General features: G+C 36.0%; 1 protein-coding gene across 2 annotated transcripts in view; it reads left to right on the top strand.

The window, feature by feature from the left end:
* PAX3 (paired box 3) overlaps positions 1–16242 on the top strand; it is a 92079-nt gene that overhangs the window by 58212 nt on the left and 17625 nt on the right. For both annotated transcript variants that reach the window (XM_026667933.2, XM_026667941.2), the window contains exon 5: positions 11766–11971. In XM_026667933.2, the coding sequence (XP_026523718.1) occupies positions 11766–11971 (206 nt within the window). The remainder of the gene's footprint in view (positions 1–11765; positions 11972–16242) is intronic.

Here is a 16242-nt window from a genome sequence, read left to right as displayed (position 1 = left end):
TGTCCTTTGGAAACTTGTTCAGCAGTATTAAGCAATATACAGTATTTCACACCATGCCTTAGGAAATTTCTGCTGTTTGAACCATCTTGTGATGAGAAGACCATGGAGAAACTACAGTACTGATTGCAACTATATTCAACTAATAATAGTCTATGATATTTTCCTACTTGAATGATAGAATGTTTTCGTAAGTTCTGTTTAATGTAGCACATTTAGGCATTATACTACCTGTCCAGACAAATTATTTTGGATCATTGTGATGTTTTTTGGAGTGGGGGGCGGGGAGGGAAGACGATTTGCCATGGCCTTTTTCCTATGACTAAGAAAAAGAGACTGACCCAAAGCCATCCAATTGACGTCATGCCTAAGGCAGCACTAGAACCCATGCTTTTTGGTTTCTACCAGGGTGACTTTAACAATCATGCCAAATGGGGTCTCAATATAAATAAATAAACACATTTAACAAATAAAATAGATTTAATGTTTTGTTTTGTTTTATTTACTTTTACTTCTGGAAAAACATTTATTTTGAAGTTTGGCATAACAATTCTTTCTCCTTCTCAGGTAATACTAGTTTCCTGAATGAGACTAGATAGAGTTATGTACTATCCCAGAAAGAACCATAGCTTTTAGGTAAATTAGATCCTTTGCATGAAAAAAATTCTAGCTTTGGATTGCAGCATTTCCAAATACATTTGGAAGAACCTTGGCTTGAAAGTTTTCCAGACATTGTTAGCAACACCAGCTTCATGGATAAATGGTAAGAAAGGCGATTTCCAGGCAATCCTGTGCTATTGATATAATACAAACTAAATTGTGGGAAGACTTGGTATATATTACAGAAACTTAGTTAGGATGTTGACAATCAGCTTTCCTGGGTTTGGGGTCTTTTAGTACCTGTGGCATTGATCTTAACATATAGCAATAACACTTAAACTTGTACCTACTGATCCATAGTGCCTTACAGCATTCTCTGAAGAGTTTACAATATCAACCTATTGCCCCAACAATCTGGGTCTTCATTTTACCAACCTTGGAAGGATTGAAAGCTGAGTCAATCTTGAGCCCCTTGGGATTGAATTCCAGACTGTAAGCAGAATTAACTTGCAGTACTGCACTCTCACCTCTGAGCTACCAGGGTTTATAAATGTCAAGGACTGGCATTGGTGGATGAATGCCTGCATGTGACATTGGATCTTTGCAATGTTTCTGGTGTCCAAATATCCATATCAGCTCTTTGGCTTAGGTGCTGGCTTGGTATTGGAGTTTGTTCTCCTTCTGGGTTTTTATGAGGTTAAATCAATACTGGTCTAAATGAATGGTGGTTCCAGAGACTTTATGAAGGGGGTTTGGATCCAAGAATTTATCAGTGCCTCACTTCAAGAGTGGGTACTAGCGGAAGCTTTTAAGGAGACTGTGTATTTTCCTCATAAGGTCTTCCTTGGAGCCTACTAATTTTGATAACAATCACAATCTGTAGACTTTTTGTTAGAGTAGGTCATTAACTGGGCACAGTGGATGTAGCTGCAATGTTTCCTAGAAGAATCAGATTATTTGGATCTGATAATTTTCAATTAGGGTTCAGGCTTGGGCACAAAATCAAATAGTATTGATTATACTGGTTTATTATCTTTATCAGGACCTACATGGAGGGAATGCAATCTAATTCTGTTGCATCTCTTTGCAGCTTTCATCATTATTGAATACATGAGGATTAGGTATTGGAAGAACTGTTTTGCAGAGTTTCTGAGCAGTCTTCTGTAGCTAGAATCCACTGATCTGAGATATTGATCTGAGGTCGAACTCTTATAGTACCCTTTTTGGGGGGCAGAGGTCAAAAAGCATATTTAAGCATATTTTTCATTAGTTCATCAGTTCATAACAGCATGTCCCTTGACTTGCAACGAGCACCACCTATTGTAGGTTCCTGGATGTGAATAAGAGGCTGTCAATTGTTATTCTTTAAATTATATTATGGATTTTTGGGATGATGTTATTGTATTTTAATTTTGTAAACCATTGACAATCATTGAGATGTAGGATCTATAAATCATATGAAAAAAACAAATCAGAGATTCATTTCTTGACCGGGATGGGTTTTATTTGCAATAATTCAAAAAAGATCTCTTCCTGGCTAGAGAAAGACTATTTCATTCAGATATTAGTTTGTCTCTTCAGTCTTATTCTAATTACTGAAATCAGGATATTTCATCTTAACTAAACCATATAGTCCTAAATCTATAGTTTACTTGAGTGTTTAATTCCCAAGATTAAGACAAATGCTTAATCATGCAGTGAACTTATTCATATAATGGGAAGTTGCATTTTGTGATATATAGTTATAACAAATCTATAGATCACATCTTGTGGTTATACCTTATTAGTGTTGACACCTGGCAATTGCCTGGACTAATCCCTGAAGGTGTTTTAAAAAAAAGATTTCAGAAGAATTTTTCTACTGACTTCTTCCTAGGGATGAGAGATATATATACACTAATTAGAATCAGAATAGAGCTGGAAGGGACCATGGAAGTTTTGTAGTCCAGCCCACTGCACAAGCAGGAGACCATATACTATTTCTGACTGGTCAAAGTCACCTAGCTGGTTTGTGTCTAAATATAGATTCGAACTCATAATACCCTGGTTTCTAGCCTACTGTCTTTAACACTATGGTAAGCTGATCCTATAACAAATGCTTTATATATGTTTAATTTTTTACAATTAATTTCCCATGGTATAAAATGTTTTAAATATAGCTTTCTAATTAATTTTAACTAGGATCACTGAGGATTATCAATAGGTTTGCTGGAAAATTCTGGGAGTTGAAGTTCATGCATATTAAAATTGCCAAGTTTGAAACACACTGTTTTACATCAAAATATATACTTGGCCAGTGTGTGCCTTGCTTAGCTAGATCCTAGTCTTAATCAAGTGTGCAATCATGTACCCGGATTGCTTGACACAATGCACAGGTGGCTACCCACTGACATTAGACCTTCTGAACTTCTCTCCTGCTGCCTCCCATATTCATAAGTAATCTGTGCATTCCTCCTAGGATTGTGAGCACTTGGGGAGTTGCTAAGTGTCAGAATTTATCTGTACAATTTTGATTAGACCAGACTTGGCAGGGGTTTATTTTCTTTTTAATGATCTCTTGCTGTGAATCTGAACTTTGAAAGGAGAAGAGAGGAATGAAACAGTAATACTGGTGGGAGGTGACAGTGAGGGTTAGAAGCAGAGAATAAGAGAAAGAAAGGATAGTGAGGAAAAAGTCAAAGTGGCAATGTCTGTGCCGAGAAACAGAATGATGAGTATCTGCTCTTGAATCTTAATTACTTTAAAGATTCCAGTGGGAATGTTTCCTTAAATGCTTCGACCATAAAAATGTCCAGGCGCTAATCTGTTTTCTCATCCCTGCAGTAGCAATAAAATATACCTCTAGTTTTTCTTCTTCTTCTTCTTCTCTTTTTTACTTCGCTAGCAGCTGGTGAAACCTTTTGGTTAAGACAAACAAGGATATTTTTAAAAAAAACAAACAAACAAGCCCCTCCCCGCCCCGCAATATATAGTTATTTTGCTTACTGCCTCTTTCTGATTTATTAGTGAATTTGTGCCGATTGCAGTCCTTCTTCTTTTTCTGGAAGGAGTTTTTCTTAAATACTAATGTCATATATTTAACATTTTAAAACTTCACTGATTTCCCTCCAGGGATAAAAGAAGTTCCAGGTGCTGCAGCCTCTAGACTGAAGAGACATGGATTAACCCTACAGAGCATCCAGTTCAACCTTCCCTTACCTCCTCCCTGCCCCCACCCATTTTCTCATCCACTTCAGTTTTCTTTGTGTCTCCTGAATCCTGCTAGGCAGGTGTCAGAGCCCTGAATGTGGGTAAAAGGCCCTGTTGATGGATACCACAGATGGAGCGTGGAAATTGGTAGAATAGGCCTCAGCCACAGGCCATTTCTAAGGACTCAACAAAAGCTGCCAAATAAGTCAACAAAAATCTTGAAGTTCACAAAGGGAAAGTGTCATTTGTCATTTACTCTGAGCCTGTGAAGGGGTATCAGCCTTGCCTGCAGCCTCTCCTCCCTTGTACCCGAGTAAACATGCTAGAGGTCACTCATGGAAATTTCACCACAAAAAAGGACACTGTAGGTCAGAAAAAGACAACAGATCTGCTCATAGCCTTCAAGTTACTGTATGGAAATAAATGCATTTAGCTTTTGGTAAGTGTAAAAAAGTAGGGTTGTTTGCAAAGTGCACAAATAAGTCGACTATATGGCTTACAATAATGCTTTTTGACTTTTTTTGTCAAATGTCTAAATTCTTGGAATCTAGAAATATATGTTTTCCATATTAGTACATGGCATCATTTAGAAATCCAGAATTTATTTCATATCCATGATATTCATCTCCCTAAAAAATAGTAATAACATTTTGCTCGCAAAATTAGTAAATTTGGAAAATACTTTGTACAGATACTTAGAATTTGCTAAATTTCCAGATAAAAAGTTACACATGCAGTTTTGGCAACATGGCTCAAGAGTTTCAATTTTGGATAAAAATCTCTGTAAGATTTTGAGCGTCCTGATGTTTAGCCCAGGAATATCATTACATATATGGTTGCTCTGCTTAGTTGTAAATGAAAAAAACCATTGATTTCAAATGGAGAGCAAGAAAGCCGGTGATTAGATAAACCCATACAATCTATATATATAAAAACAAAATACCACTCATGCATCATCACAAAATCTCCAGAACCGTAAAGCCTACAAACTTGAAATTTGCCACGTATGTTTCTCTTGGCTTCTAGGTGCTCACTAAGAAAGGATTTTTTGAAATGACCAACAGAGCATTAGTATTTCGTATATTATTATTAACATGCTCTGATGCTAAGGAGTTCTACTCCCCCCTCCCCCCGAAAAGAAATCTATTCCAAATGCATAACACAAGCAGAAGAGAGAAGTTTTAGTTTCACAGCACCAAGCAGCTTTTGTACAGAATAGTTGAGCGAAGCCATGCCCAGGCTCCTTACTGTCTCCTTCTTGCTCACACAGCAAATACTGTTTCAGTTCCCAAACAGCCCTCAACACTCTCACACACTGACAGGATGCTACCCAGATGAATACCGATGAATGCTGGTAGGCAGAGGCACAAGTTTTTCCCCTTATTTTCCTCCCCAAAAACTAAGCCTGACCACATAGTTTCATAGCTAAGCAAGGGTATCAAGCTAATATATTATATTGGAAGTTGATAATGCTTTTCAAATGGCTGTCATGCTTTGCTGCTACCATTATTTAAATCAAATAGGTCCCTGAACATAGAAATAATTAAGAGAATGAATGTGTATTATGTGTATTAGTTGTACAATGTTTCTCTAGATATATTTCTTTATGGTGTTCCTCATGATTGCTATTTGTTAACTGACAGGAGTATTTTTGAACTGCTAAGGTAGACAGATAAGATGCACATTATATGTAACCTAATTCCTAGGAAATAATGCAAATAATTTGTGTTTAATACTATTTGCTTTGATGAAATATTTTCTGGAACCATCAAACAGGTCACAATGAGATAAAAAGCAAAGAAGCATTCAATTTAGTTCTAGTTCTTTTAAGAAAAAAAACCATACTTCATAGCTGTTCTTTTGTGGCTTATGGGTTTCTCATCTTATTTCTAAATAAGGAAGCAGCAATCCAGCTTTTCTGTCCATATGGTTCTTACCTTGATGATGTTCAGGACCTGAATGTGAAGACTTTTCTATTTTCCAAGGCGTTGAGTCAGGGTGATTAGTTGTGCCTCTTTTGGATAGCTTTTTGTTGATATGTCTATCTCCAGGATGATTATAAATATTTTTTTCTTTTGTGATATCTGTCTTATTTTTTAAATTGTGACCTGCGCAGAGTCCCTTAATTTGGATGGACTCCAAATTGGTTAAATAGTGAGTAAGCTCTGGGGAGCTGATAACAGTGAGATAGTTTGGATCCTAAGATCAGCAGAGGGGATGGAGGGAGAAAAACAATTTGTCTAGATCAGGGGTGTCAAATTCACGTCATCACAGCATCATCACGTGATGTATCATGACTTCCCCCCACTATGCTAAACCAGGCATGGGTGTGACCACTGCATGATGCATTGGCCTGTGGGTCGCAATTATGACAGCCCTGGTCTAGATGGAATATATTCAAAATTATCCTTATATGACAACTTTTAAGATTCATTAAGCTTAATTGAAGCATATCATTAAAATTCATCCACAGACATTTGACTGATGCTAAGATAAAGACCACCATTGGTAGCTATTGGAAAATCCCTTAACTCAGTGTTTCATACAGGGATATGCTTGGGAAACCAGATCTTTGGAGACACTGAAATCCTAACATGTTGAAGGTGAACATGCCTGTGTCCTTCAGTTCTGGTCAGTGTGAAGTGATAAGGCTTAGCTAGGGTGACAGAACGCCTGCTTTGCAATTCTTAGATCCATGTTCAATTGGTTTTAAATGTTTAATTCTTGTTGTTTTATATTTCTAGCTAATTACCAAAGTTAAATAAATACATGCAGTAGTTTAGTTTAGCCTTTAAAAAATAAAAATAAAAAACACAAGGTAGTACTTGGATAATTCCAAAATTGTTCCCATTTAAAGAAAGCAAAGAGATTGCTAAAATCCTTCTTTTGCTCAGATAATCTTACTTACAGGTGCTAAGGGAATATAATACTAGAAAAACAGAGATTCTTTTCCTATATTACACTGTGGAGTACACTTTTAAAAGGAGTTCAATGTATTTGATTGAATTTGTTCTGTATTTGCAATCCAGCTCTTTCAACTTATTTGAGAACATATTCTAGAGAATTGGATATAGTTGAATCCTGTTTTCAGATAATTATATTTATTATGTATTTACATTTACTAAATTTGTAAGGTCATCTGACTCCAACAATTTGGTGGCCAACAAAAAACAAAAACAAAGAATAAACTAAGGCAAGATAAAAATCTAATAATAATTTTAAAAGCCCCAAATATTAATTTATTATTGCAATTTATGTAGTTCTCTCTCTGTGTGTTGTTTTGTATTGTTTTGCATTTGTTGTTTTATTGTTGGCATTTTGGGGGCTGCTTACTTAGTTGCTGTGGACCATATGGCTCACAGCAAATAAGCAGCAACACAAACAGAAAAATAAAAACATCTATATAATGACACAATTTTTAGGGAGGGATACCAAAGACCAGCAACTGTCAAAATAGTAACAGGTTCTACCACAAGCAGATGGCAAAACCAAGTCTTTAAAACCTAACAAAAAGTCAAGAAAGGGCTGAGGCCAATCTGATCTCTTGGGAGATGATATTCCAACAGAAAAGGCTCTTTTCCTGGGTTCCGCCAGCTGGCATTCCCTAGCAGATGGGACTGGGAACATGCCTCTCCTACAAGATCTCTCCTACCAGGAGAAGCAGGCCCTCAAGTAATATAACATAAAATGGAAACCAAATGCAATAATACAAACAAAACAGGAACCTAAACTTAAATGCTTGAAGGGGGGAAAAAGCCAGTCTTAAGCAGAATTGAGGCCTTATGTATTTGCCATAGTGACTATGAACCCTTAGGTTGTCCCAGAATGTTGGTTAGGATATGGATATTGATCCTTAGGAATAGCAATAGCACTTAGACTTATATACCACTTTATAGTGTTTTCAGCCCTCTCTAAGTGGTTTTACAGAGTCAGCATATTTTCCCCAACAATCTGGGTCTTCATTTTACCTACCTCAGAAGGATGGAAGGTTGAGTCAACCTGCAGCCTGGTGGGATTTGAACTGCTAAATTGCAGGCAGCCAGTAGTCAGCTGAGGTGGCCTGGAGTACAGCACTCTAACCACTGCACCACCAAGTCTCTTAAGTCATATATGTTCGGCAATCACTCCTGGACCACCTTTGCCAATTTTGTCAGAGAGAATGCTTGGTTAAAAAGGATAAATAACACATATAAACCTTGCATATGTCATATAGTAGGGTAACAACATATCCAAGTTGATCCATGAGCCCACCTGGCAGAACAACTGTAACTATGACCACAGATTGTGCTTCTCTTCATCTAGTTTGCATGTGACATATCTCCTACTGCACGTCCATCTCTATGTAGTCCATCTACTCTTCAACAGGCACCATCATTCCCTAATCACCAGGAAGGTCGACTTAGTTATGGATAGAATCAAAGTCACCAGCAAACAGATGAGGAACCAGAACAGTCACAATCTCATTTTCTCAGCTCACATTTATTTCTTTGAATTATACTGATTTCCAATTAAAGAAGCCTATGGCGAATTCCTCTATTTAAATTTTAAAAGGTTCTTGTCTAGCAATGTGCTAATAGATATCACAGATGTTGTTTTCCAGGATTTGATTTCAAGCAAATACCATCAGCATATTTTCATCAGCTACAGATAAGAAAAACAATATATTTCTCTATTCTTGTGCTAGTAGTAGTTAAACACGCATACAGCTTATTTTGTAATTCCCTCTTTGCTTCACAATCATGTCTGATGTTTTTAAGTGTGCTAACTATTAATTTCTGCATCAAGTTAGTCGGGGAATCCGACCAGACAAATCAGGAATAACTTAAGAATAGTATTAGATGTTTTAGAATTTTACGAAGCCCACCCCGAAAAACAAATTGCACTTATGTTTTTAGACGCAGAGAAGGCCTTCGATAATTTAAATTGGCAATTTTTAATCCAAAAAAATAATATGAATTTAGGCAAGAAATTTGAAAATATTATAACAACCATTTATGATACACAACAGGCGAATATTATAATAAACGGGGAATATACCTGCCCAATAAAAATAGAAAAAGGAGTCAGACAGGGCTGCCCACTCTCACCCCTGCTCTTCATATTATCACTAGAAGCATTACTAATGCGAATTAAACAGAACCCAGACATAAAAGGATTAAAGGTTAAGAAAGAAGAATATAAATTGCAAGCATTTGCGGATGATATGATTTTTTTTCATTGAAGAACCAATAGAAAGAGGACAAAAATTGATGATTGAATTAGAACAATTTGGAGCAGTAGCAGGACTAAAAATTAATAGGAAGAAAACAAAATTAATGACCAAAAATTTAACAGAAAAACAGAAATTAGAACTGGAAGAAGTTATGGGAATACAAGTGATAAACTTAAATACTTAGGAATATGGTTGACAGCACATTGTAAGACACTTAAGAAAAATAATTATGATAAATTGATGCAACAGGTAAAGAAGAATTTAGAAACATGGGGCAAGCTGCAACTTTCATTATTAGGCAGGATCGCTGCTATTAAAATGAATATTCTTCCAAAATTCCTCTGTATATTTCAGATAATCCCAATCAAAGTACACAATTTTTTTTTGAAGAACTTAATAAAATAATTGTAAAATTCATCTGGCAAGAGAAAAAAAAAACCTAGAATAAACTTAAAGGCAATGCAGGATATGAAGAGCAGGGGTGGGCTGGCACTTCCAAATTGGGAGTTGTATTATAGCGCAGCCTCTTTAGTATGGTTGAAGGAATGGGTGAATTTAACCAATAAGAGAATATTATTCTTAGAAGGCTATGACTTACAGAGGGGGTGGCATGCTTTTTTATGGGATGTTGGGAAAACTAGCCAGAAATATTTTCACAGACACCTAATCAGAGATTCATTATTGACTAATCGGAAGAAAATACGGAAAAACACTATTTAAAAATACCAATTTGGATCTCAACAATGGAGGCGATGATTCACCCAAATAATCTGGATATTACTAAAATGATTAAATATAAGGACCTATTGGATACGCAAGGAAATCTGAAATTGTGGCAAGAATTTCAAGATCGGGGATTAAAAATTGATCAGTGGGCATATCTTCAAATTCAAAGTAGATATAAACAGGACAAGAAAAAATTTGGAATTAACAATAAACTCCAGCAATTAGATAAAATTTTATTAGGATCAGGCAAAAACATTTTTTATAATTATTTATTAGAAGTAGAATTAGAAGAAGAAATTGTAAAAGGGAACATGATAGCCTGGAGTAGGAATATAGGACGTAGTATCACCAAGTTAGTCGGGGAATCATCTAGACCCAGAAATGCACTTGCTAAAGTCAAAGTCAAAAGTACCAGCAAGACTATCTTTAGAAGAGTACTCTAACCTAAGTTATGCAGGAATGGCTCCTTTATATACAACTTGGGCAACTTTAAGTAGTATGGACTTCAGCTCCAGAGTTCACCAGCTGAAGTGAACATAACTTGAAGTTGCCAAGATTGAAAAACACTGACCTAGATGATTGGGCAATAAACACAACAACAATAAAGATTCTAGAATAGAAAGAAATTGCAGTTTAGATTAGATTGTATCTAAACTTGTATTCTAGCAATAGAGGAAGTTATGAGGGCATCAGTGCTGGTAGGGTTGCCGAGTGGTAGTTATTAGTTGCCACAGTTGGGCAAAATAGAAGCTGTAAATTAATCTGGAAATAATTTATTATGTTCTTGAATTTTTATATTGTTTTAAGGAATGCATTTTAATGCAAATATACTAAATATAGTTTGGGATGAATTAATTTTAATTTTTCATTCCTCTTTTGAGCTTTTAGTTTTTAGGATCCACTAAGACAGAAATGAGTAATTCTATAGAAACAAAGACTTGAAGACATTGGTCAAGTTTATTCAACATGCTAATGTGTTTTGCTTAAAACTAAACATTATGATTTGTAAGTTATAATTAATGCTTTAATGCATTGTGTCAAACTAGCTGATTTTAGTAAGTTATGGTGAAACCATGAAGAGTGGAGAAACTAAGTGGCATTAGATGGCTGGAAAGGCAACCTTTGCCCACTCAGCATAAAAACCCACTTTTCATTTTAAATCTTTGGCAGAGATCCTTCACTAAGGGAGACCTCTTCAGAAGATATAAGATATATATTATATATCATAAATATGTATATGATTTGAGTCAAGGCCGTACAAATTTACTGGACTAATTACAGCAGACCTAGAATTTGCATGGCTTAGGTTTCAAACTTTTGAAATCACAAGGAAAAAATATGCTGAATATATTTGAATAAATAAGCCCTGTAAGAAAATTGTAATATGCACCTGCAGATATTCTTGAACAGGGCTGTCAAACTCAAGGCTGCGGGCTAAATCAGGCCCATGGGGTGCTTAGATCTGGCCCATGGGGCTGCCCTGGAAACAGCAAAGGATTGGCCCCGGTGCCTCTGCCAGCAAAAATTAAGCTTGGAGAGGCCTCCTGGGCTCTATTTGTGGCCTCCCTGAATTACACTTTCACTGACAGAGGGCTGCAGGATGCCATCATGGCCAAAAATGGAACCTGAGTGGGCCGCACGGGACCTCTCCAAGCTCATTTTTTGTTGGCAGAAGGTTGCAAGAGGCCATCATGACTGAAAATGGAGCCTCAGTGAGTGATGTCAAACTGGTCACGCCCACCCCAGTCACACACACACCTCAGCCACCTGAGGTCAAACACAACCCTGATGAAATTGAGTTTGACACTCCTGTTCTAGAAGGAAGAAAAATGACTATATTTTCTGAAGTTTCTATAAAGAATTATTCAGTCATTTGAAGGAAATACATTGTAGGCTACTATCCCAAGACTCCTTACTGTTTAAAATTGGACTACTGTTATCTGAATAAAACACAATTTGCTTAGTGCTAGTTCCTGTTGTTTTTCTCCTGCTCTCCCAATGCAATATTAATTGCTCCATTGCTTGTTTACTTGCTTTCTAGCTTCAGCACAACAGTCAGATGAAGGTTCTGACATTGATTCTGAGCCAGATTTGCCACTGAAGAGAAAGCAACGACGAAGCAGAACCACTTTCACAGCTGAACAATTAGAGGAGCTGGAGAGAGCTTTTGAGAGGACTCATTATCCTGACATTTACACCAGAGAGGAACTTGCACAAAGAGCTAAACTCACGGAGGCTCGGGTTCAGGTGAATATTATCCTAAAAATTCCAAACAGCCTTCTTCTATTAGTTGTGTGGGGGAACAAATGTTTCTTTTATGAATATTTTTTTCTTCTTGGTGAAGAATGATGAGATAAGTTATATTGCAAGACTGTGATTTATTCTGAGGAGTTATCAGAACATTTGGTAGTGCTGAAAGAAGCTCTTCAGACTGCACATTTGATGCATAATTTATTTAGGTAACTGGTCGGGGTAAGAAAATCAGTGTGATTTATATTTTGAAATACATTGGACAGATAAATGAAAGATACATAAAAACTGATCATTATATTGGCATGTTTCAGATATTGAAACTGAAAATTAAATTGACTATGCCTAAAAATTAACTACTAAAAAAACTGCAAATCTGGACTCCATAATTTAAATATTTGCATATTCAGTTCTGGGATATCTACTTTAAAGAGGACCATCAACATTCATATTTTTCTAATCCAGTGACTCACAGCTACAAGAAAAGCAGAAGTCTCATGAACATAACAGCTGTCTTAATGTGGCTTTAACCCTGTGACATTTTACATTCCTTACGGTTTTTTTGGTTCCCTTGAGACACATTGTGTCTCACACTCACTCCTGTGATCTCCAGTCTAGCAAAATTTCTACTGTGTAGAACATATGGACTTTTCCCTTAAAACAGCACAAAGAAAGGAGAGGAACAACCACAATCAATCAATGGTTAAAATATCAGAGAGGGTGAGCTTTTGGGAATTAAAAGGAGACAGGGGAATTTAAGTGCCACTTGTCTGTCCTTTGCACCATTGAAATAGAAAAAAACTCCAGGGAACTCTTGACTCTATCTTCCCAACCACCATACCTCAAGTGACTCTCCATGTTCTCAGTCACATTTCTTCTTAAATCTTGGTGCTTCTGTAGTCACATAAATGCTTCAATTCATACTTAAGGAAATTCTAAAGTTGTAGTCAGAACAGAGTTATCTGCAAGTAAACAGTGGTTCAAAAAAGTGCTGCATTTTCTGAATGTCGATTATTTGAAATATATCCAGTTTTACAAAAAGGTTTACATTAATGATGGCAAACCAGTGGAATATAGCTAAGTAAGAGGCAGGTAAGAAAGTATGTACATAAAGATAGATGTATTAATCTGATTGTTATGATACTTATGATTCTTAAAAAAAAAGAAAAAAATTCTGGAAAAAGCGAATTGCTGAATAAATAAATGGAGCCAAATGCTGTTGAGCAAGGATTTTTTTGGAATAAGGAATAAAATGCACTTCAACCAATCTCTTGCCCATCCAAAAAATACAGCAGTGTAAATTGCTGCAGCAAGATTATTGGGATAGCTCTTTGAGGTGGCCAGTGTGACAAATATTCTCTGCAAATATTACTCCTTTTAAAACTTTAACAACAACTGGCTGTCAAATACCAGGTGACCCATACAGTAGTTCTGAACATGATTACAATTTGGATCAGAACTTCTGTTGCTATGGCATGGTAGATAAGTTGTGTACAATTTTATAACCTCTTTTGCTGCAGTCATTAAGCAAATCACATAGCTATTACATGCATCTGGGTTCCTGCTTTGATATTGCTTGTTGGAAACCCCTAGAAAGATTGCAAACAGTGATCACATGAATCTAGGATAGCTGCACCGAAATTTACAGAGAAGTATTTTGAGAGTTTATGGTGCAAAGTATTTTTTGATTTTTGCATACCATTTCCAGGATTAACATTTAGTGATGACCATTTAATTCTTGTTACAGTTCATCACTGTGCCAGAAAGTGTTCTGAATTTCTCTGTGCAAGTTTTCTCATATCAAAACTATGTTACCTTCAATCAGTTGGTGCTTTGCTTCTTGATTATTTAAGTTCTAGTCACACACAAGAAATCCAAGCTTCTGATCTTAAATATATTTCACATAATGAAGACAATTAAGCAATGTCTTATTTATAATTTAGGACAGTGTTTCTCAACTTTAGCAACTTTAAGAGCTGTGGACTTCAACTCCCAGAATTCCACAGCCAGCATGATCAGATAAATATTTTTCTTAATAGTGAATTGCTGTAGCAAAATTCCTTGTGAAAAACAGTACAGGCAGTTCAATAAGTTTGGATGCATCAGTCCAATGTATTCAGTTTTGGAATGGAACAGACTAGATGACCTTGCAGATGATTTCCAACTCAATTTCCCAATATTTACATTTTTTCTCTTTGTTATCATTTTTCTCTGAAGTAGTTTATAACTGGACAAGGCAAGATCTTATTCTCTTGATGCTGGCCGGGTATCCTTTCAAAGCTGTGGTTCTTCCCCCAGGCTTAAATTCGTGAAATTGGCCGTGACATTTCAACCGCCTTATCCTAAACAAAAAATTACCAATGTGCTTTTAAGGGAACAAGATCTCTCATTCAAATAGGCAAAATGTTTGAAAAGAGAATTTATCAAGACAATAGAGGATAGTTTCCTCTAAACAGAGCCTGAGCTTTACAAGGATGAATGCCAAATATGCACTAAATCAAAAGACTAGTGCATTGATAGAGACACATCTAATTTAAGCCAGAAAATGTACCTCCCTCTTTGCTGTAATGCTGTATATCTGAAGTATTTATTTAATTTTAGGTTGGTTCAGTGGCCATGAAAGAAATGACAGGGGCGGGGGGAAAGCAAAAGATTGGAAGTAATAGAAATTAAAGGATGGAAGGATATGAACAAAACAGGCAAGGAGGAAATTATGGAATTTTGGGTAAGAGGAAAAACAAAATTAGGAAATTTGCCACTGCAATAGTATCACAAAGGTAGCACAAAAATACACACAGACATAAACATACCCCAATACACACAATATAACAAGTGTCCCATCATCTCCTTTGTGATTATTTTGCCGAGATAGCCCCATGACTCTAAGTGTGTGTGTGTGTGTGTGTCTTTCCCAGTCTGGTGCCCTCCCACCATGATGCTCTTATTCTCATATCATTCCAATTGTCATGCCTTTGATTGACAATTTGATAATTGCCCTTTTAGAAAATTGTACAAGAATAAATATCACTAAATCACTGCAAGATATAGGGAATCATGGTCTACATATGGACAAGGATGTGTATCAGAGAAAAGTTTGCCTCTTTTCAATGTTGCTATGCTGTTGTTATGCTTTAATTAGCAATGGATCTCCCACCTTCATATTGGTCCAATTAACTTTTCAGAACAATCTTTAACTGGAGGGCATGCCTTTGTATGCTGAAAGATGGAGCTGAGGAATGAATGGAAAGAAATGTGTTTCAGGGCTTGTATTCACTGGTTGCTCATTTTCATGTACTTGGAAGGAAACATAGCAGTACTTCCTTTGTTGCGAAGAATATGTATACCATCCCTATCATTAACCATAATGAAATGATTGGTGCATGAAAAAGAAAGTAGTGACAAGAGAGTGGCAAATGGTACGCCAGTAAAGAGTGCTGTCCTGTATTAGTAAGATTCAATTTCGAGTCCATAAATAGAATAATAGTGATGCATAATCTTGTCTTTTATATCAGCACTAGAAATATCTTGAGGCAGTACTGTGAATGTGACAAAACATGGTCCTAAGAAATTGGTCCTTTAAATCACAACCTGGATATTTTGTTATCTATTTCAATAGCACAAAGTTGAGCATAAATATTAGTAGGGAAAAAGTGAAACATCACCTGAAATCAGAAAGGTATGTCCTGAATTGGAAACAAATTGGAAATTTGTTCTTCAAACTAAAATTGGTCAATTTAAAAACACCAAGGAAATCTCTCTTGTTATTTTAAGAAAAGGCAAGCTTTCTTAATGAGAAAATATAATAAAAATATGGCAATTAATTAAAAATAATTACTTTTATGAGGGTAATGAAAATAGTTAAATCAATAGAATACCTGAATACTATTGACAGGCAAATTAAAATAATAATTACTATTGACAGGAAAATTAACATAATAATTACAACTAGAATAAAATGTCCAGTTAAATAGAAGAACCTTCACAGCACAAAAAATAAACATGGAAGGAACCTTAATGGAGTGTATTTAATACTGAATACAATCAGAGATTAGGCTTTTTCACATGCCACAACTAACTTATCACCAATTCACTTCAGGATAAGGCTGCCTTTATAAAATATTAGGATAAATATCTAGAATAGAATAGATGCAGCTTAGGTATGTGATAAGACAGCATCTTGAAACCAAAGGTCTATGTAGATTTCAGTCATCCAGGTCATAGTTGTCTCAAAGGTGGTTTTTCAAAAGGCAACTGGACTGTTTTTTCCT

This window comes from Notechis scutatus, chromosome 4 (genome assembly GCF_049901735.1).
Source record: "Notechis scutatus isolate UNSWTSFEM ecotype Mainland chromosome 4, rNotScu1.2, whole genome shotgun sequence".
Taxonomy (NCBI): domain Eukaryota; kingdom Metazoa; phylum Chordata; class Lepidosauria; order Squamata; family Elapidae; genus Notechis; species Notechis scutatus.
This window is presented reverse-complemented; position numbering and strand designations above follow the sequence as displayed.